This window comes from Pagrus major, chromosome 15, assembly GCF_040436345.1.
Source record: "Pagrus major chromosome 15, Pma_NU_1.0".
In the NCBI taxonomy this organism is placed as follows: Eukaryota; Metazoa; Chordata; class Actinopteri; order Spariformes; family Sparidae; genus Pagrus; species Pagrus major.
Genome location: NC_133229.1, coordinates 28,335,300 through 28,357,310, shown reverse-complemented (window position 1 = coordinate 28,357,310; position 22,011 = coordinate 28,335,300). Strand labels below are relative to the sequence as shown.

General features: G+C 42.0%; 1 protein-coding gene across 4 annotated transcripts in view; it reads left to right on the top strand.

Moving 5' to 3' along the window:
- itsn1 (intersectin 1 (SH3 domain protein)) overlaps window positions 1-22,011 on the top strand; it is a 42,297-nt gene that overhangs the window by 2,643 nt on the left and 17,643 nt on the right. For 2 of the 4 annotated variants that reach the window (XM_073481914.1, XM_073481912.1), the window contains exons 2-21: window positions 5,398-5,459; window positions 6,599-6,691; window positions 7,478-7,541; window positions 7,656-7,816; window positions 8,495-8,680; window positions 9,021-9,099; window positions 9,405-9,505; window positions 9,609-9,672; window positions 9,767-9,904; window positions 10,020-10,114; window positions 10,590-10,729; window positions 11,018-11,140; window positions 11,464-11,613; window positions 11,953-12,093; window positions 12,303-12,390; window positions 12,612-12,751; window positions 19,097-19,233; window positions 19,341-19,618; window positions 19,957-20,120; window positions 21,655-21,899. In XM_073481914.1, the coding sequence (XP_073338015.1) occupies window positions 5,432-5,459; window positions 6,599-6,691; window positions 7,478-7,541; window positions 7,656-7,816; window positions 8,495-8,680; window positions 9,021-9,099; window positions 9,405-9,505; window positions 9,609-9,672; window positions 9,767-9,904; window positions 10,020-10,114; window positions 10,590-10,729; window positions 11,018-11,140; window positions 11,464-11,613; window positions 11,953-12,093; window positions 12,303-12,390; window positions 12,612-12,751; window positions 19,097-19,233; window positions 19,341-19,618; window positions 19,957-20,120; window positions 21,655-21,899 (2,615 nt within the window). In that variant the 5' untranslated portion in view covers window positions 5,398-5,431. Of the gene's footprint in view, window positions 1-5,397; window positions 5,460-6,598; window positions 6,692-7,477; window positions 7,542-7,655; window positions 7,817-8,494; window positions 8,681-9,020; window positions 9,100-9,404; window positions 9,506-9,608; window positions 9,673-9,766; window positions 9,905-10,019; window positions 10,115-10,589; window positions 10,730-11,017; window positions 11,141-11,463; window positions 11,614-11,952; window positions 12,094-12,302; window positions 12,391-12,611; window positions 12,752-19,096; window positions 19,234-19,337; window positions 19,619-19,956; window positions 20,121-21,654; window positions 21,900-22,011 lie in introns of all 4 variants that reach the window. The other 2 variants (XM_073481913.1, XM_073481911.1) reach the window with 1 other exon arrangement.

Here is a 22,011-nt window from a genome sequence, read left to right as displayed (position 1 = left end):
AGTCAGTCTTTTTGTTCTAGGGATGGGATTCAATTATTAATAACTGTTAAGAATTTAACCAATTTAAAAATGTATAAACTGATGATCAGAAATTAGCACAAATGCATCAAAAACAATCTTGTTATGAATTACAAATACTTGCTTATCAAGTATATCAAAATAAAATACAAAATACTGGTATGAGAAAATGTATTTCATTAAAATAAAAGACATTTTTTATGGCATTGTTTTGACTGCTGAAAGAAGTTTTCTTTTCCACAAAAGAACAACAGTTATTGGGTCAATGAAGTGGTGTTTTTGGGTCTGTGACCTGCTTTGACTGTTTTGACTGAAAGCCTTTTACTTTAATACTTAAACCATGACTGGACGGTTTTGCTACTGCAAACCCGTTCAAGGTTAAACAAGAATTCACATGGTGAATTTATGTTGCATTGCTGTTGTGAGCAGCTATGACCCTACAAAGTCCCAGTGCTTCAGTTAAGCTTGTCGCCATCCGAGGCATTCTGGTTCCTGCTATCAGTTTTTACATAGTGATAGTGCTAACATTAGCTAGCTGTGGAGGCTATAGGAGCGATGGGAGCCTGAGGGAAGGGTGGAGTGATACAGCAAGAGCTGATGGAGAGACTGCAGTAGTAACGCTGTGAGTGTGTGCTGGATGGGTGGGTGTCCTGTCACCTCTCAGGCTTCACCCTTTTGACATCAGTGTGGTAAGAATGTGTTTCGAGGGAGAGACACAGATCTTAGGTCAGCGTCAGGGGGGTGTGTTGACAGCCAGTGTTTCTTTAGTGTGCGAGTGGGAAAGAAGGGGGGGGCTGTGTGTCGAGGGTGTGTGTTAAATGCAAATGCATGTGTTGTGTATGTGTGTGTGTAGAGTGAGAATGCTGATGTGAAGAGGCTGTGGTTATTAATACCAACACGTAATTGTTTAACCATCCACACGATGAGACAGTCAACGAATAAAATAAATATTCCGGCATTAATTATCAGGTAAACCTTTGATTATTTTTTCCAATTAATTTGCTAATGGTGTCGTCTAAAGCACGATAAGATTAATGAAGAACACCCTGCAGAATTTCCCACAGACATCACGTTTAGTTTATAGTGATATTAAATTGTGGAAACCAAGCAAATCTTCACATTCAGTCAATAATGAATCCTGCCAATCCGTTTATTGATTAATTGACTCGTCGTTTCTGCTCTACTTCAGACTAAAACAATGGAGGATCAGGTGACTGAGCATTTAGTCAGCACAATGAACTAAAAGGACTGTTATTTTGAGGTGTGTCCTGCATATATGGGTCCATTTTGATGTTTGGTGTTGGCTTTTTCTTTTTCCTGTAGCCAACTTGTCGAACAAATTGACATGATACCATGTTGGTATTTATAGTAAGAGCACAATGCACTGGCAGCAGAAGAGGCTGAAATATGTTTCTCCATTTTGAAAGTGAAAATCACAGAAGGAGCAAGACTGAAAAAACCCACATAAATCAGGCATTGTGGATCGAAAGGAATTATGATTTTATCTAAGTCTCTCATATTTACTTGAGCCGTTACATTTTTTTTTATCTTATTCCACTTTGAGAAATGATCCTTTACCTCCCCAGAAATCTCTCTGATTAGATTCAGTTTTGGCTCAGTGTGAAATTAATTTGTTTTTTACAGGATGCATCTTAATTAGGGCTGCACAATAAAGCAAAAATATAATCAATATGGCTAAGTGCAATGCCCAAATCGCAAGAAGCTGCAGTTTTTTATAATGTGTGACTAAACAAATGTAGAGCTGCAGACATATCCCGGCTTGCTGCTTGCACTAAGTTTCTCAATATGTTGTCTCTTGCTTGAAGGACATTTGGCATCAACAAGTTGTTTTTAATTCCAGCTGATAATGTGCAGTATTTCAAGAAAGACTAACAAAGGATCTTGGAATCGTTCTCGACATTTCCTTACAGGGAAATTTCTAAATTTAATACAACGTTAGGAATTCATGCATGCTGCAGTCTTCTCACATCCCTCGACAGAGTATTATTACCCTACTCCACAGTAACTGAGAGTAGGTTAGCATCAGTTTACCTGCAGTTCATCCATGGAAGAAGGAAAAGGGGAATGATGGAGAGGGTCAGAAGAAACATGAGGGGGAGGGACAAAGAGAAAAGAGAGTCTGAACCCTAATCTGTATCATGTTATGAAGCTGCCTTAAGAGCGTGTGTGTGTGCATGTGCATGTGCATGTGCATGTGTGTGAGGGGCTTAAACTGGCATCTGCCACAAGCCTTGATAACAGACCAACACTCCAGTAACATCCCAACGCTCTAATTATACAGACTAATCCCACAAATACAATACATGTAAACAACAAGAACAGAGAAAAAAATCCTCAAGTACTCGCTGATGATGACAAAGAAAACAGATGCTTGACAGCTCCAACAAACAAACTCACAATCATCAAATCAAGTCAGGCAGTTGACTTTCTGTTGAAGTTTGAATGAAGTTTGCTGCTGGATTTATAATTTGTGACATTATAATTGTCAGATATTTGCACGATTGTTTTCATTATCGCTGAATCTGCTGATTATTTTCTTGATTACTCATTTAGTGAAAAAAATGTAACAAATGTTCTACACAATTACCCAGAGCTGATCGTGACGTCTTTAAATTGCTTCTTTTGTTCAACCAGCAGTCGAAAACCCAAAGACTCTTGACTTACTGTCATGTATGACAAAGAAAAGCAGCAAATCATCACATTTAAGAAGCTGGAACCTGCACTTTTTTGACTTTTTTTGCTTTAAAAATGACTGAAACGGTTAGTCGATTATCAAGATAATTGGTCGTTAATTTTCTTTCGATTGAGTAATCGTTGCAGCTGTCACAAATGAGAAGCCATTTGAATCCAACAGCTCCACCAAAACAAGGTCACTCAGACGATGATTAATGCAAAAGATATCATGGTAAAAACAGGGAGTGCTCCTGCCTTGTGTTTGTAACAAAGGGTGTGATCTCTCTTGCAGTTAGTTTGCTTTGGTCTGAGGTGCTGGCGCTCGTAAACAAAAGTCACTTTGACTCACAAGCAGCTTATTGGCTGGACTGAGGTTTTGCAGCCTGAAATCTGACTAGATTTTGGCCGCAGGAGATGTAAAAGTAAGTCTTGTTCCAATTCCTGTAACTTCACTTAAGGATAACACTGTGCTCTCTGCTGCACTTCACTTCCTTGGGGTTCGTTCCAGTCGAGAATACTTGAAGAAGCAGCTACATTTTGTCTGTACTGTTTCTGTAGCCAGTTGAGATCTTATTCTGACTAAGCTGACGTGCTTTTTCAAGCAGTTTGAGTTCAATAATCATCTGGGAAAATAAGGGAAACAAAAAGAGGTAATGCTCCAGAATTTGATTGAATAACACAAATAAAGTTTGACCCAGTTGACCAGCAGTTTGATCGCTCCCGTCCTGTTTTTAAGAGCCAGCTAAAAATCTACTGTAGTTCCCCGACCGCGTCGACGTTTTCCTTCAGTGGCAACGGCCGTGAAAGTGTGTGTCTGTGTGTGTTTGTGCAGGGTGGGCTTTGTTCGTCTGACCTAGTTAAGCTGGTTACTTTGTCCTCCTGCTCTGATGATAATGAGACACACACACACATACACATAGACACATACCACACACACACACCCTTGAATAGAGCAAGGACAATTTTCTACTGAAGAAACGGTCCCGGAGAAAATGTCCACATCAGTCTGAGTAACTGTTTCTGTAAAGAGACATTTCAGTTGAGTTGTTTTGATGCTTTGAGCACTTTGGACTAAATTCCCTCCATCTCCGTTACGTTCTGCTGTTGGCTCAAGTCTCAGAAGTGAATATGAAGACTGATACTACATGCCAAGATACCCACGTGATTTTGGATGAACTGACCCTTTAACTGGATTTCTGCTCACCATTTGCTAAGAACACCGAATTTCTGTTTACATCACACTGGGAGAAAAGTCAGCAACCCACACACACACACACACACACACACACACACACTCATACATCCACACCGAGTCCTCGTCCGTTTCAGTGTGTGTCAGATTCTTGTTATGGGTTGTCTGCTGGCCACAGGGATACAGGGGAGGGAGGGGAGGCAGGTCTGGATCTGATTAACATACCTCCACTAGAGCAGAGGTATGATACACACAGACACTTCTATATGGAGGTTGTATTGTGACGGGGTAGGACACAGTTTTATGCCATATTTTTATAAATCACTGCCATTTTCTTGTCTCTTTATCTTGTAAATAACAAGTGTAAATTCTATCTTTTCAGTCTGTTTTATTCCCACCAGGGACTGAAACAGCTGCATTTTTAGTAAAGTTTATTGTTTCAGCGCAGTAATGTCATATTTTATATTATTATGAATATCATGTTTGAGAAATCACTTTCATTTTTCTGATTTTGTCAATCACAACAGTAAATTCTGTCCCACCAGGAACTCCGATTTATTGATTATCGCAGCTTAATTACAAAATAAGCAGAAACTTTTGCCTTATTTTCTTAGGCGGGTTGTTTTACTGTCTAAATAGATGTTTCTTCCAACAAACATTGCCTCGTTTTCAGACAAACCCGTCGTTCTGTAGCACTAATTCCCGGTGTTTCGTGTCTCCTAGTCAGCAGCTTTGCAGTTTGTTTAGTCTGAAAGAAACGCTGGCTTTAAGAAGACTCCAGTGGAGCTTTTTATCAGCCAACAGTAGAAAAATGGTGTTCACTGTGGTCAGCTCCCAAGTGAGAATGTGTGTAAATGAGTGAGTGTGAAGCAGAGTGGTTTAGAAAACAAGCGAGTAAGCTCAGGCAGCCTGCCCTGCATAAATAAAGGTCTGCTGCCCTGTTGACATGCACAGTGCAGGCACGGCTGACACGGTCCAGTCCCCTGAGGACCGGCACCAGGCTGAACAGCAGACTGATACAAACTTCTTCAGCGTGATTTTTTTCCATATAGACAAACAAGCTGTATGCCTTATTGAGAACTACTGTGTTTATGTGCTTTATGTTGGTCTTTATGCATCTAACACTGCATCTAAACAAACCTTGGAAGTACAGGACCTGTAATGGCTGACTGGGCGGGGGACCAAACTGAAAAAAAATCACGACTTCAGCATCAAAAGACAGCAGAGTGGAAAATTAACTCTAGAAAATAATTTCCTCTGACTGACTTTGTCTCCTGTATCAGCACCTTTTGGCAGGTGACTGGACATTATTTGGCACTTTTAATGTGCCACTGGATTGCCGCCCCTTCACTATGAAGGCATTTTTGTGGCTCACCAGTGAAGTGCTTTAATGTTACTTTATTATTTATCTTACTGCATTATTAAGCAGTTGAGTGAGGTGGGATGAGATTGATCAGATAAACACTTAATCTGTTTTTTCTACGTCGTTTCAGGTGTCGTCGTGTAGTGCAGAACAGTGAGTGAACCATGGCACAGTTCCCCACCACATTCACAGGTCAGTATGTTTGTGTGTAACTGCAATCAAAGATTTTATGAGAGCTGATGTTTGTATTTTCCTCTCAGAGTTGAAGGCACGCTGCTCCATTAACCCTCCATCATTTTCCATGAGTGCATCAGAAGACGAGCCACAGCTTAATCCACTCTCATTTTCCATAACCAGTTTTACATCGTAGAATTCCTCCATTATAATTTATCGATCTAATTGTCCAGCACAGTACACTGAATTACATCAGGGGAGAGGCAGAGTGAAGTCACATGACAACAAGACTGAGCTGCAAAAGTATGCCTCAAAATCAGAAATGTTTAGCAGAGGTGGCAAAAGTGCAGGGTCTGAAATGTAAAATATAAGACTGATGAACAGTGACAAAGTATTTGTACTTCATTACTTCCCACCTCTAATCCCCAGGCAAAGACAAAATGACTGTATCCACAAAATATGAATAACCATATAAAGCTCCTTTATAAAGAAGATTGTAGCAGGAAGATCGGAGCTGCATATGTCAAAAGACAACCGAATAAGCAGCTTTTCCAACTGTAGTGAAATGATAATGCTTCCATCAGCATCAACTGTTCTTCCTTTTAAAAAGGAGTCACTATGATTCACTAAAACTGTGTAAACAGGAAGGATATGTAAGCTGAAACATAAGCGTTTCTAACTAACTGACATCTAATTTAATTGGTCAAGAAAAATGTAACACAGTTGAAACGGGGAAGTAGAGAAGCGGAACGACCGGTTAATTATTGAGACTGACCAGTGAGGGTGTTACTCTCTCTTGGTTCATGGGAGCACCTTATTGTCAGGCTAAAAACATAATATGTTCAATTGTTTTTAGATTGTTAGGATTGCTGCTAAATTCACATGATACTCAGCTACAGACTGACGTGTCATGCACTGAGTTATCTAAGGACAGACATCAGTCTCTCGGCCCCTCGCCCGTCCATCCTTTTTACTTTGCTCATCAGTCTTGAGTTGACACACTTAATAGGAATCCTCTTGCAGGAAGCGAAACTCATGACTCATACATTCTTCTCATTCCTCTTTTTTCCTCCACCGTCTGTGTCTGGCTTCGGTCTTGACCTTCGGATCCGGTTTCTCATCTGTAACACTGTATGTGTGTTTGTTTTGTGGGCTAGGTCCAGATGTGTTTCTGATCTCAGTGGATGAGAGAGCCAAACATGATCAGCAGTTTCACAGCCTCTCTCCCACTGCCGGGGGTTACATCACAGGTAACTATCACTCTCCCTCTCTCTCTCTTTCCTCTATCTACACACCACACACACCCTTATATGGATAAGGTGAGATGAGGACATGAACAAGGACAGTGTCGCTTAAGGTCTTCAGTGCTTGGATGCGTGAATATGAACTCCCACTCTCAAATGATAACATACTTTATCATAACGGCTTTATGTTATTGCCTGTATGTCAGTGTTTGTGTCCTCTATGTCACTTTTTTGTCCTACTATCTCACCAATAAAAAAAAAAAGATAACTACATTTGAATCAGACAAAAACCCTTTATTCCTTACAGCCAAGTTTAATGTTACAGTTCAATTTCAAATCACAATGCTCCTCAGAAATCCAATCAGACTTTCAACAAATCCATTATTGGGATTCCCCACCAGCCCAGTAAGTGGTATGAGATACTCTTCGATAGTAAAGATAAGATAAGTAGGGCTGCAACTAACATTTATTTTCATTATTGATTTAATCTAACATTTAAATTCTCAGTCAATCTAATCTATCTAATCCTTTTAAAAGTTGCATCATGTAACTTGTTGGCATTATGTAGTTTGTTGTATTGACTCAGAGAAAGTGCATTAAAGAGATATTTTATATTTCTGTTACCATCCTAACAGTTAAAGCTAAGATCCAATATTTTCTAAATTATTTTATTATATATATAATATTTATGGGTTTTTAGATGAGGTTTTTCTTTCCTCGTGTGGTCTGAAGTATCCTTTCTTTTTGCATCTGTCCTTTGATCTCACATAATGTTTCTGTTTGTCCGTCAAGGCGACCAAGCCAGGAATTTCTTCCTTCAATCAGGACTTCCCCCTCCCATCCTGGCCCAAATCTGGTGAGCAGCATCGACAGGAAGTTATAACCGGCTCTGGGATATCAGATTAAAAATCACACAATGATGAAGTTTTACTCTGTCTCAGCAATTTGTCTTCTTCTTCTTCCCTTGAAGGGCTCTGGCTGATATGAACAGTGATGGCCGTATGGACATCCACGAGTTCTCCATCGCCATGAAACTCATCAAACTGAAACTCCAGGGTCACCCTCTGCCCCCGTCGCTTCCTCCCAGTATGAAACAACCCCCACTGCCTTTACCACCCCAGGGTGGCTTTGGTAAGACTGACAAAACCACACAATGTGCTATGTGTGTTTATATAATTGTATTATGTTTATGGCAGCTGACATCCTGTCTGCCGGCTTGCTTTGTTTGATAAGTCACACTGCCTTAAATGCAATTTTAGGCTGCGACTGATTCTAAGGACTAAATCGTGACGATGATCTTTTTAATTTAATTTCTCCTCTGTGGTGGTTGTGATGTCCACTGCTGATAAGTAGCAGAAGAAACACTGCCCACAGTTTAATGTAATAACATAGATGTAATCTTTTGCCATCAGTTCATGTGACAACTGCTTTTCCTTGAGGTCTTTTGATGTCTTGTTGAGCCTGGAAAAAGGCAGCGATAAAACTGTGTGTGCTAGTAAAACACTGTGGGTGTATTAAGGATACGGATGATGTCACTCTTTTCCAAAGGTCATTTTGGAAATGTTTGCTCAGTCACTCTCAGTCTGTTGCACCTTCAGGGCTGATCAATAAAGTTGTAATGCAAACACAGCACGGAGTCATAATGTCCCTCTCCTTCAGAGAGCACTGTGGCTCTGACACCCTGTTAACAGTATGAATATAAAATGGGGGACGTGAGAAATATTGATGATATTCTCTCTTTGATCTCTTTCTCTCATCCCTGGTGCATGTGTCTAATAATCACGCCTGTACTGTATTTCTGTTCTCCAGGCATGCCTCCCATGGCTTCCATCTCAGCCCCTCTTTCAGGCGTGCCTCCGCTCCCCCTGCCACCTCTGCCTGTCGGAGTGTCTCCGCCACTCGTCTCGTCCGCCCCGCCTCCCCTCCCCCAGCCCATCGCCAACGGAGCTCCTCCCACAGGCATGATGCAGCCCATCTCAGGCTTCTCCCACCCAGGTAACAACGCAGGGGAAGGTGGTGTTTTGAAATGTTCTGAGCTTCTATTTACACATAATATTTACATTACAGAGAGCCAGATGCTGTTTTTTATGTCTTTATGAAAGCTGTACTGTACTGTAGCAGTTCACTGTCTTGTAATGAAGGGTGAACTTTTTAGAAGATGTAACAGATCGAGCTGTGAGCCGGGGTTACCAGCTTGAATTCAGTGTTTGAATTTGTAAATGACTGAAAAAATTGGACGAAATGACATGAAATCAAAAGCTTTACAAAGTGCATGTGCTGTTTAAAGTTTAGTGAAGAACCTCTGACTTAAATGGACTCTTTCTGTCTCTCTCAGCTCCCTCTGTCAACAAGTCCTCTTCATTCAATCGTTCCAGTACCAAGTTACAGAAGGGGCCGTCCTTGGACGCTGCAAGGTAGGCTACATAATCACAGATGTTTGCAACATTTTGCCCCAGCGATCTACTTAAATGAGAAAAAAGTGATAAAACTGTGTAAAATCTTTGTCATGGTTACACCCAACTTGGTGACATGCTTTAAGCTCAGGGTGAAAAATAAAAGTGAAAGTAAGCTGTATACTTAGACCACTCAAGGAGCGTAGGAACATTTTGAAAGTGTATCCTACATTACATATAGTTATTTTTCCTTTCTTCCTGTCTTCTCATTGTTTCTCTCGTCACATCATTCTCCTCTGTTCTTTATTTTCTTTTATACGTGTCAGTGGTCTGCCTCCGCCTGATTGGGCCGTTCCTCAGTCCTCCAGGCTGAAGTACAGACAGCTTTTTAACTCTCATGACAAGATGATGAGTGGACATCTCACAGGTATTTATTATTTGTGATAATATCTCTTCCCTGTTTACCACAGCATTAAATGCATTTGGTGACGTTTCTTCCTCTCCCTGTGATGTGTTTGTCTGTGTCCCAGGTCCTCAGGCTCGTACTATCCTGATGCAGTCCAGTCTTCCTCAGGGCCAGCTGGCCACAATATGGTGAGTACATTAAAATTCAACTGTTAAATCTAGAACAAAAGGGGAGTGGACACTCATAAGGTATCAATCTTGCACCATCTTCTTTTTCCTTTAGGAGCCTCTCAGATATCGACCAGGATGGAAAGCTAACAGCTGAGGAGTTTATTTTAGCCATGCACCTCATAGATATGGCCATGTCAGGGTTACCGCTGCCCCCTGTGTTACCACCAGATTACCTCCCACCCACTTTCAGGTAAATACTGTAACCAATTACCCCATTAACTGATTTACTTTATTCATCTGCCAATACTGAAAGTGTGTACTGATAATATTGATTGTTTTTTACGATTTGTGTTTGTGTCTTAAAGGCGGGTGCGAAGTGACAGTGTTCAGTCGGACCAGAAGAGCGTCCAGGAGGAGGCAGAGGAGGAGGCAGAAGCCAACCTGGACAAGAAACTACCAGGTGACTGGTCCTGGACATATTATGGGTGAAACTGGGACTAGATCTGCCCATGGCGATGTGGCTTCAACACCCTGCTGTGATTTTGGATAAACAAAAATCTTTAAAAAAACTCCAAACAGTATTCAGAGTCTTGAAAACGCTTGTCAGAAACATCTGAAATAGTTGTTTTGGTGATCTGTGAGCTGCTTAGCTACCATGAACTTTTCCATTCCTTCTTGAGAAGCAGTCTCATTGAGGTGACAGCAGTCCACTTTGCTTTTCTATCTTTTTACTAGCCACTCCTCATTGACATTCATGTGAACAAAAGCAGTTAAAAATAAAGCAGACTAGTGTGTATGTGTGCTGGTTTTAGTCCTGTGTCTACCAGAAAACCCACAAGGCACATTCACCCTTTTCCCCCACTTATTACATCTTTAAAAATGTCTAATCGTAGCCTGTATGTTGTTTATTTTTTACTTCCTTTGTATCTCCACAGTGACGTTTGAGGATAAGAAGAGGGAGAACTTTGAGCGAGGAAACCTGGAATTGGAGAAGAGACGTCAGGCTCTGCAAGAGCAGCAGAGGAAAGAGCAGGAGAGGCTGGCAGCGCTGGAGAGAGAGGAACTAGAAAGAAAGGTAAACTATCATAACTGTATTCATTTATCTTTGCAACACTGTGTGCATTTGAATTAGTCATGGTTTATGGGTCATGTATAAGGCTGTAAAGTATTTGCATGTATAATGGCCACAGTGCTTTCACTGTAAAAGCTACATTGTTCTGTGTCTTTTAAATTTATCAGTAAGTAAATTACATTTACCCTGAGTCTTGAAACTATGAGGAACTTGAAATACATTTGGTAGACCTGCAACAAATGATAGAGTTGTTTGTTCTGCATTAACAGTTTTTGTATGTTTGTGTTTCAGGAGCGTGAGCGTCTGGAGCAAGAGAGGAGACGACAACATGAGCTAGAAAGACAACTGGAGAAACAGAGAGAGCTGGAGAGGCAGAGAGAAGAGGAGAGACGCAAAGAGATAGAGAGGAGAGAGGTATGAAGGACAGAAAGTGATAACCTGCTATCTGCGTTTTAATTGAAGAGTTGTGGTTGAGGTGCAGTTTACTGCTGCAAAGGTGTAATTACATCTGCTGCAGATAACTTGGAGGCCTTTCACTGCTCACCACCGCCCTCTTTTTATCTAAAGAGCCCAATTTACATTCCTACAGCAGACTGCTTGTTGTGTATAATGAAGTTTGTAATGTATGAATATAAAATGTTGTTATGTAATATGCAATCTTGTGTAAGTTTTGAATGCAGGTCTTTGAGCTGTATGTAATCATAATGTTTTGGCGTATGTGTGTGTCGTCTGTCCAGGCTGCTAAGCGTGAATTAGAGCGTCAGCGTCAGCTGGAGTGGGAGCGTCAACGTCGCCAGGAGCTTCTGACTCAAAGAAACAGAGAGCAGGAGAGTATAGTGCTGCTCAAAGCCAGGAAGAAGACCCTGGAGTTTGAACTGGAGGCCCTGGTAACCAATCACACGTACCCACACCTAGTCACATAAGCAAACATTGACAACAAGCCATATGCATGGCAGTTATTTAGAGTCAAAGCGGATTCGTATAAGCTGCTGAGGAAATTCTGCAGAGGCACAAGCTCAGTATGTCAGCTGGCACCGAGCTGACTGTTGAGTTGGCAAATGGAGCACAAGTACTAACAAAGTCACTGTATTGTAGAGAGTTAAGCCAAAGCAATCAACTAATACCAACAGGAAGCTGTTAACTGATTGTTTCTGCGACCTAATACTTTGTACATAAGCAGAAATGTAATATTATATTCCTTTCCGTCTGACTTTCCCTATCTTCAGAATGATAAGAAGACCCAGTTGGAGGGCAAACTGAAGGATGTTCGGTTTCGTCTGTCAGCTCAGCGGAGAGAGGTGGAGCAGACCAATCAGACCAGAGAAACACGCATTGCTGAAATCACTCTGCTACAGCAGCAGCTGCAGGTTCGCAAACAAATCAGCAAATAAACACAAATTCATTTCTGCTACATCTTTAATCACCCGAGCCATTTCTGTAAGAAACGGACACATTCTTTGTTTATTAATTTAGTAAAATTGTGACGGGTATTTTTTGATAAACTTTACTTAACCTCATGAAAAAGGAATATTGTTTTCTGTGACTTTTCTTGATGTGATATTCTGGTCATCTGCAGGACTCCCAGCAGTGGTTGGGGAGGCTAATACCTGATAAACAGAGTCTAAACGACCAGCTGAAACAGGTTCAACAGAACAGTCTGCATCGTGAGTACCGTATAATCTAAACACATACTAAAAATGGATATTCTTGCCTTGATGTTAGAGAGCATTCATGACTGTTGATAATGAAATCCTGAGCAAGCAGGTGTGCTGGTTAACTGATTCTCTGATTCATGCACTCTATCACTAACTGATGCAATACTAAGAGTAGGTCTGTGACTAATAAACCTAACCTGATCCACCACTGTCTGTGTTTGTGTCTTCAGGTGACAGTCTGTCGTCCCTGCAGAAGGCTGTGGAGCAAAAGGAGACCAGCAGACAGCAGCTCAGAGAACAGCTGGATGCTGTGGAGAGAGAAACGAGGGCCAAACTGCTGGAAATAGACGCTTTCAACACCCAGCTGAAGGTAAACAGCCAGTGTACTAACAACTAACACATTAATACAAGACACGAGGGAAAGGTCACATGTGTACTTCTGTAATCACGTCGACTAACTACGTAATCGCCTTAATGAACTAAATACTTAACAAACTAACTTAGCAGAGTACACCAGAGATACATTCATGCTGTAATTACACAGCACGTTAATGGTGCGTGTCCACAGGATCCAGCATTTGCACATTTCCCATTCATTATCTATGTGCGCAGCTTCACCAGGCATTCTGGTAGCGTCGCGTTGCCCTCTCCTCATATGCATAAATTTTAGGTCCAGGCTTCTTCATGCAAATCAGGTGTCCAGCGCTCCTCGCTGCTTCTGGAATCTCCTGATAACTATAAAACCTAACAATTGTCGAGTTAAAATAAAGACAAATTTGGCAACTGCATGGTTTATTTCCCACCTAAAGTATCTCCACAAACACATTTCGCTGAATTCAAGTTTCTAAATGAGCCGCCACGTTGGTCCAGTTTGAAACCACAGAGCAGACGAGCCATGAGTGGCGTTTGTTCAGTCGGGCTCAGCCAGGAGTGTTTGTGCGATTGTAGGAGGGTGTTGGTCTAGAGTCCAATGATAGGAAACTGTGCAAACCCTTGCGTCCCGAAACGCCCCTGTGGACACGTAACATAAGTGTTTTAAAATAAATAAAAAATGTCTTTAATTCAACATAAACTTAGAACAGTGTTACCCAACAATAGATCATAAAGTGAAAGTAAATAAATACGAAAAATAAATTTGTGATTTTTTTGTGATATTTTTTTTTAATCTGAGGAAAGCACAAAGTAAAACACTCATATTTTTTTATAGAAGTGGGAGGATAGTAACCTGTTTTCTCCAAGTCTTGTGAAGTCGACCCCTATAAGAAAGACCCATTCCACTATGTCGTGTTTTTATCTTCACTGAAATCTGTTGGAGGGTCTTGACTTAGAAATGTTTTAAATTGAAACTAAAAAAGTTGATTAAAAGACTTCATCAAACACTGGTACAACTTTTTGTGTTCTTGTAACATAAAAATGAAGTAGTGGCATGTGCTATATAATATATTGCTAAAGCTTTATTGGTTCAAAAAAGTCTGTTTAACTACGTCTAATTAACAAGGCTGCTAACCCAGTAAATGTTTTGCTGAATGAAATATTGTCCACATTCAAAACATTGGATTGTTGTCGTGACTGTAGCTTTGAATCCTGTCCTGTCCTGTTCCACATAACCCCGTCCTCACACTAGTTTAATATACTCACAATATTCATGTTTAGTGATGTGTTTAAAGTTTTCATATTTTAATCTGACCACTCTATCTGTGCTTGTTGATGTTGGTGTCATATTAATGTGGCTTGCTGTGTTTTTGGAGAGAACTAGCTGTGCACAGGAACACTGAGTGCTTTCCCAGACAGCTGCTTCAGTTTACTAGTGAGAGACGAAGCTGGAGGGATTTTTTTCCTTGAGGGTTGAAGCACAGCAGTCTGTTTATGTTTCCTAGACTACCTTTTGTCCTGTTTCTGGTTCTCTCCTCATTTCCCCCAGAACACTGAGTCAGGTCAGAGAGAGGAGAATAAATCTGTGGTCTGTTCCAGTGAGGAGGAGAGGAGAATGAGAAAGAAGAGAGGGAAGCAGAGACAACACAGACCACAATAAATAGGTTGTCTAATGGCTAATCTAATGAAGTTCTCAGTCTGATTCAGTAGAGTCAGCATAATGCAGTTATTTGAGAAAATGGCACAAAGCCTTTGAACAACAAACACAACCAGCAGTGCTGGATGTCAGTTTTCTCCAGAGTGAAGTGCAGTCTTGTCTCAGTGGTGTAACTCTTTGCTCAACAGAGGCGTAGACCACTGAGATGTGACCGATATTTGACTATACTGCCGTCCACCTTCCTTTCTACACCACTTCTTCTCCCCAAAATCTGCTGTTCTTCTTCTGTCCGCTACACCCACTGGGACTCTTCGTCTTTTTCCTACTCGCTGCCCTCCTCCTGCTGTGTTTCCTTCCCTGCTTCTTCATCCTGTATTTCTTCATTTTCTTTGTTTAATCCACATAATAAACCCTTCCTTCTATATTTTCTACCCTTTTATTTATCTCCTACACTGGCCTTTTGCTCCCTTGCCCATGCCAGTCTCTGTGTGAGTTCTATGCCAACCACTGTGCCAGGATAGAAGCCCTGCGACGCCAGCTTCAGGAGGAGCAGAGAGGGAGACAGGTAGAGCACACTGCCACTGCTGGACTGGGGTGGTACTGCAGCTGGGATATACTCTATCAAATCATATGATGAACACACTGCCTCTTATGGCTGACCTGGAGCATAGAGCAGTTTCTTTGCATTTGGATTGGACTATTTGAGAAGTAAAACAAAGTACACCCTCTTATCAGACTACTAACTCACACGCTTCAAGTGTTTTAGTCACTTTAGAAGGCGTTAACACCTGCAAACCAGACTTTAAATGGCTGGTTTGTGCAGATTTTCCTGATTAACATGTGTAGTACACTGTGATGCCCCCACCAGGCAGCTAGATGTATTGCATCCAGTTGGAGCTTGACTGTAACTGTCAAGCTGCGCGTGGTTTGAAAAGCACTGACATTCACACACTCGTGTACTGAATCCGGTTTGCTGTTTTGTCTAATTTCACAAGTCAGCGTCAGTAACACGTCTGACAAGGAGGCAATCAATACTTAATACACACTAATCACACATCAGAAGAAATTTGTGAAAACAGGAAGGAAGGAAATATAAATGAAAAGATAAATAAATGCCTAAACACTCCCACCAAACTATTATTTACCATCCAGCACAGACAGGTCAGTTAGAGAATCTGTTCAGGCTTATTGCACTCTGCTGAAAACCTGGCTGTTGCTACCGTCAGCCTGGTTTTGTAACACTGGCTACATTTACAGTTGCACATTACTCATCACAGTGAGTCACAGGAGCCTCTCCTTGCATGAGTCAAGGCCTCACTGTGCTCTCTCTTTTTTTGTTTTACTCTGTACTGAAAGAAAAAAAAAAAAAACTCGATTCAGAGATTAAAATGTTTGTTCAGGCACTCAAAAAGCAGGTTGAAATAAATTGGGACACTAAAAAGCAAATATTACATTTCCATTTAAGATGTTTGCTCTTGGATATTTTACAGATGTTATACTGACGTGCAGGAAATTCAATTATAATTGATTGCACAAGATGAGCATTTAACATTCATGTAAGTCAGTTTTACCCAGTTTAACTGCTGTTGTGTATTAATTTCAACATATATCGCTTGAATTTCCAGAGATAAACAATATAAATGGTATGAAGAGGACTTAAAATGTCCAATGTTGCCATGTCAGAGAGGTCTGAATTACTCAAACAGAAAAACTACTGACAAGTTTAATTTAATACCTTAATTTGGACAAAATACGTGAATATGGACTCAAACATTAACTGTGTGTGAGTGTGTGTCTGTGTCTATAGAATGGTTGATCCTCTGTGTGTGTATGTATATGTGTATATGTGTGTTTCAGTGCCAGGAGCAGGGACAGCTACAGGAGTGTGTGTCAGCCGTCAGGGTGTGTCTGGCTCGGCTAGACTACGTTATAAAGGTCCACACAACAACCCAGCCTCCATCCCCCTCCCCAACGTACCCCTCTCTCTGTTTCTATCTTTCTGTATTTCTTTGTCTTTCCTTCGTTTGTTGTATTTTTCTTTCTGTCATTATTTTGTTCTGCCTTTCTTTCTTTCATCTTTCTTCCTGTATTTCTTCAGTTCTTTCTTTCTTCCTCTCTTTTCCTTCTCCTCATGACTCCTCATCCTTTCTTTCATCTCTTTCTCAATTCACCCTCTCTTCACTTCATCTTCAGTTCCTTTCCACTTGATTTCTTACTCTTTTACCCTCTTCTTCGTATCTTATTCTCTCTCCCCCTCTTGTCTCCTAAAATCTTCTCATCCACTGTCCTCCTCTTTAGCGCCCCATCTTTTCTTTGCCAAGCTGGTGTTAGCTTACTACCTATGCTCCCATAGTTAACACCGTACGCAGTTGTTGTATGCTAAGCTAGCAGCCTTGCTAGGTTCGCTGGGGTGCTAGATTATGCTGTTGCTATTCCAGCCTCCTTCATTAGATGACTACTCTCTACTGTAATGCTATTGCCTTAATGCTACCAGATGATGTTTCAGCCAGACAAGCAGAAGCTAGAAACTAGAATCTTGAGTTTGGTAGGCTTCACTTTATGTGTGTGAATGTGTGTGTTTGTGTGTGTGTAGTCTGTGCGTGTAGCGTGTAGGCATGCTGTGTTGTCTCACGTCCTCCGCTTCCTGTTCCAGGTGATCAGGAGGTGTCTCTCTCTCTCTGCAGACTTGTAGTTTGACTCCTCCGTCAGTCTCTCCTCTCTGATTGGTTTGCTTGTTTTCTGAAGGTTTTCCTCACGTTGGTTGTTTGGCTGAAACACGACAGCTGCCTTGTGTTGTTGTTATAGTAACAGAGTGTGTTCTAATGGCACAGCTGGTTGTCATGACTACACAGAACTGCCCCCCCCCACCCCCTTCCTCCCCCCCCCAACTGCGTCCCCTGACTCCCCATCTCCTCTCGACTCCCCTTTTTGTTTCTATCTAACCCCTCCCCCACCAACATACTGTGCCTTGTGCAAGCTCCGCCCCACCGCCATGACCGCAGCCCTGTGTCCGGGGCTGGGTCAGTGCCCCCCTCCACTAGCGACAAAACCCCTCCCAGTGACATCCCCTCCCACTCATTTTGGCTAACATTATTATCAACTTTCAAAACGCTTTTATATATGATTTAATTTCCCAACCTGTCCACATTAGGTTCATGTTGGTCTGCTAAACATGCTTTCGATTGCTTCCGAGGAGACACGATCGGTTCATGCAGTCTTTGGAGTGATTTTTGCTCGCTAGCACTACAAAAAAGTCCAGATAAAATCTGGCTGTGTTCTCACGGGTTTTGAAAGTGACACTGTGAGCAAACCGCAGTTCGCTGACCGTGGCTGGACATCTGTTTGTCGAGCGTCAACACCAGCTTGAGCTACTCAAGAGTCACACAGTCACAAGGCTGTAAAGACAGAAAAACACAAGCTGCACTGAACACACAAGGAGGCGTCGTGACTGACTTCGGTGGGGAAGTTAATGGGGAGGCAAATGGTTTTTGTTGATCCCTCGTTGGCCACTTGTTACAGTCTGACAGGTGATAAACTGTGGGACTCCCCTTCCTCGCAGCCAGAATCCTACAAGTTGCATCCTTTGAAGTATGTGGAGATCGAAATGATTCTCCTGAGCTGTGTGACTCAGGCATAACAAGATACAAGCCCAAAAAAACTCAAGCTGCTCATTGAACTAGAAATCCATTCATACCACAGTAAGTGGCTGATGGTATTTGGTAACAGGGAAGCAGGATGGGTTTTTTCAGCCCAAACTTTGAGTTCCAGAAACTACTTTTCAATAAACTACAAGGTTCCCGAAGCCCTACATATTCAGTGTTTCCACGGAGGTCTGATGACCATATTATTCCGCTGACGTAGGAAAAGACGACGGCTGTTTTTTCCTTTTTACGTCATTTTTGTACACAACTATACAACAACGATGATCAGCGGTCCACCTTGCCTATTCTTTCGTCTGTAACTCCATGTTGATGCGTCGAAGGACATTGGACAAATAAAACAATCGGCTTTGCAGCTGCAGATTTTTCAAAGAAAAATGGTGGCTGAAATCAAAATGCAGCTAGTACTCCCCATGTACAGACACTGTGTTCTCGCTGCGGCGGCCCAGGGTTTGAATCCAACCTGTGGCCCTTTGCTGCATGTCACCCCCCATCAATCATCTTGTTTCCTCTCATCTCTCTTAGCTGTCCTATCCAAAGTTCCTATACTTTTGGAAAGTACTTCATGGTTTCATGATTCATCCATACCGTAGGACCAGCAACCCAAGTTCAATGAGGAAATGTGAAAGAGCCTCCTCAACACAAAGAAGACCGGATGTGACACGTTCTCATTAGTTTGCTGTCAAGTCATGTAGTTTTTGTTTCGATATATCCTTAATTTCAAATCACAAAATGGCCTCAAAGAGCATCACAGACAACAGAGCACACAACACCCTCTGTCCTCTGGCTCTCAATTAAGATAAAACTGCCAAAAAAGTCCCTTTTAAAGAGGAAAAAAGTTAGCACATCTCATCACCTGAGTGACACAGTTGAAGGGGCGGAGCTTGCCTTGATCACCTGACTAATACATACTGCTGCTGCTGCTATTGTTCTTGTTTGTTGTCGATCGTAAACCCGTAGCAACCAGCCCTCTGATCCCACTTCCTCCTCACCGCTGTTCCTTCCTGTATCCAACGATGCCTTGCAGGAGCTGAGGGAGATCCACAGCCGGCAGCAGAGGCAGAAACAGAAGGACATGGAGGGAGACACACACACACTGACACACACACACTCACACATGCACACGCCGGTCGAGAGGAAGTCTGCTGAACTGCAGGAGAGCAGGTGAGAATGAGATACACCTGAAAACTACACAGGTCTTTCAATTATTTCCAACATTTTACATTAGAATAGAAAATCTTATTCATGCCTCTCTCCGTCTCATCCAGCAGGCTGTCATCAGAGGAGAGCGTGGCCTGGAGGGATGAAGCAGGAAGCTCTGTCCCCAGAGGTTCTAGCCCCGCCACCATGTCTGCACCCCATGCCTGGCTAAACAGAGTGACTCAGGAAGAAGAGGAGAGGAAGAGGAGAGGGATGGAGGAGGAGGAAGAGGTCCGGAAGGGAGCGGGATCGGTGGAAGAGAAAGAGGACGAGTCGAGAGGAAAGAAGGACATGCAGGAGAAACTGAACAAGCTGTTCACCCAGCCGGCCGACCCCTGGGCTTCATCAGGTGTGTTGAGTGTAAAAGAGAGAAGAGTCTGAACTGGAACTGAGGACTCGCATGTTATATACAGACTTGGAGGCAAGGGTAGGTTTTTAAAAGTAAAGCTTGTGGGGGCAGATCATCGGCTTGTGTGAAAAATCGAGGTCAGGGTACAAATCTTATACTTGAAGCGCAAACTTTTAAAATGCAGCATTATGTCCTTTCCATGAGCAACTTTGATGTTTTAAAAGGACACAAGTCCAAAGACCGCTTCACCAAAAAGCACATGTTGTCTTTGAGTTTGATTTGACAGTACGGATGAATTCTTGTGTTTATAATACTTCTGTCTCTCTGTTGATCCACAGGGGAGAAGGCTCCTGTACCGAGTCTGTTTGACCAGAAAACTTCGACAGTCACCGGCTTCGACCAGCAGCAGCCGCCAGTGAAGGTGGTCTACTACAGGGCTGTTTATCCATTTGATGCTCGCAGTCATGATGAGATCAGTATCGCTCCCGGAGATGTAATCATGGTATGTAATATACACAAACGTAGTACTTATACACTTGCTACAAATACACAGGATGATGAAGGACACAAGAACAATGAGTTTACCTCAAGTTCACATGTCGTCACCGACTGAACACGAGGACTTCAGTATAAACAGTAATATGTGTGTTTAGATGTTGTGTGAACAGATCTTTTATTGCCTCTTTTGTTTTGTGTGTGTGCGTGTGTGTGTTTGTATTAAAGCCTCCTGTGTGTAGATGTGTGTGTCGACTTTATCCTCTCTGAAGTGTGTGTGTGTTCTGTGTGTGTGTGTGTGTGTATATTAACCGTTTCCTCTCTCCTCTGCTGTGCAAACTGAAGGTGAAGGGGGAATGGGTAAGTTCTTGCCCCCGCCCAGTGTTGTGCCTCCACCAATCACAAGCCAGCACTCATTAAAGCTCTCGTTGTCATTGGTCCATCTCATGTCATCTCCACGTTCATTCATCTGCCAGTGGATGAACGTCTTCGGCTTCTTCATTCTGATCTCTCAATGTTGTTTTGCTTTTCATGTTCTCACAGTTAATGTGTAAAATTGTGACTGTGCTTATCTGTTAACATAAAGCTGCAATGTTAAACTTGATAAAGGCAACTTCACCTCAGGCTGCTTTGCAAAAAAATATTACAAATCAATTTATTTTTACCATCAGTGTCTCCATAAATAAACGTCCACACTTCCACTGGTTTCCTGGCTTCCATCTCCCTCTATTGACATTCAAAATAAATTTAATGTACCACTGCCAAGTAAAGCTGCATTAATTATCGATTTGTTGTAAGCTATTAAATTAAATGCCAACTCTTTTGATAATTGTTTAATTGGTCTAAGTCATTTTTAAAACAAAGTCAAAATTCTCAGATTCCTTACTTCTTCGCTTCTTTACGCCTCTGTGACTCTAAACTGAATATTTTTGGGCGAAACAAGACATTCATGGGCTTTCGGAAACACTGATCGACATTTTTCTCCATTTTCTGACATTTTATCAACCAAACAACTAACCAATGAATTGAGAAAATAATCAAGAGATTAATCCACAAATAAGATAATTATTAGTTGCAGCCCTACTGCCAAGTTTTACAACAAAAAATGCAATGGACAGCAACACGGTGGACTACAAGGAATGAAACTTAAGAAAATATATTTTTTTATATGCAGTAAAGGGCACAGCCACAGATTTTATCATAAGGTTATTCATAGAAATAGAATTATTGTGGAGAAAAGAAAAATGAAAAAGCTCCTTGTTCATTATAAGGTGGCATGATATAAACAAAATTCACTGAATCAGAACACAACTTCAACAGTCTTAAACTTCCAATCATCACGTTTATATATGATATTCACTGATTATCTGATCATCTGTGAATCCCACTTCCTGGAGTTCAGCTCTGAGCAGCTGCTGCTGTTGTGGTCATTGTTGTTCCACCATGAATCGGAAACACTCACTGATTTTTATGAATTAAGCATCTCTGTGTGTGTTTCAATGCTTCAAGTTTATCTTAACCCCGCCCCTCTGCTGTCATAGGTGGATGAATCCCAAACAGGTGAACCTGGTTGGCTGGGAGGAGAGCTCAGAGGACGTACCGGTTGGTTTCCAGCCAATTACGCTGAGCGGATACCCGACAGCGAAGCGCCGATCAGCCTGCGCGCAACGGCCTCAGCCACGCCCCCCTCAGCCCAGCAGCCTATGACCACACCTCCCCCCGCGCCTGGACACACCTCCTCCTCCACGTCCTCTGCCAACAGTAACTGGGCCGACTTCAGCACCACGTAAGTCCGGCTCATTATTATCAGAACAAGGCTGCATTTGGCTTCACTGGTGCATCTAAAATGTTCTCACCATGTTCTTCTTATATCGCCGTCATCTCTGCGTGTGTTTCCA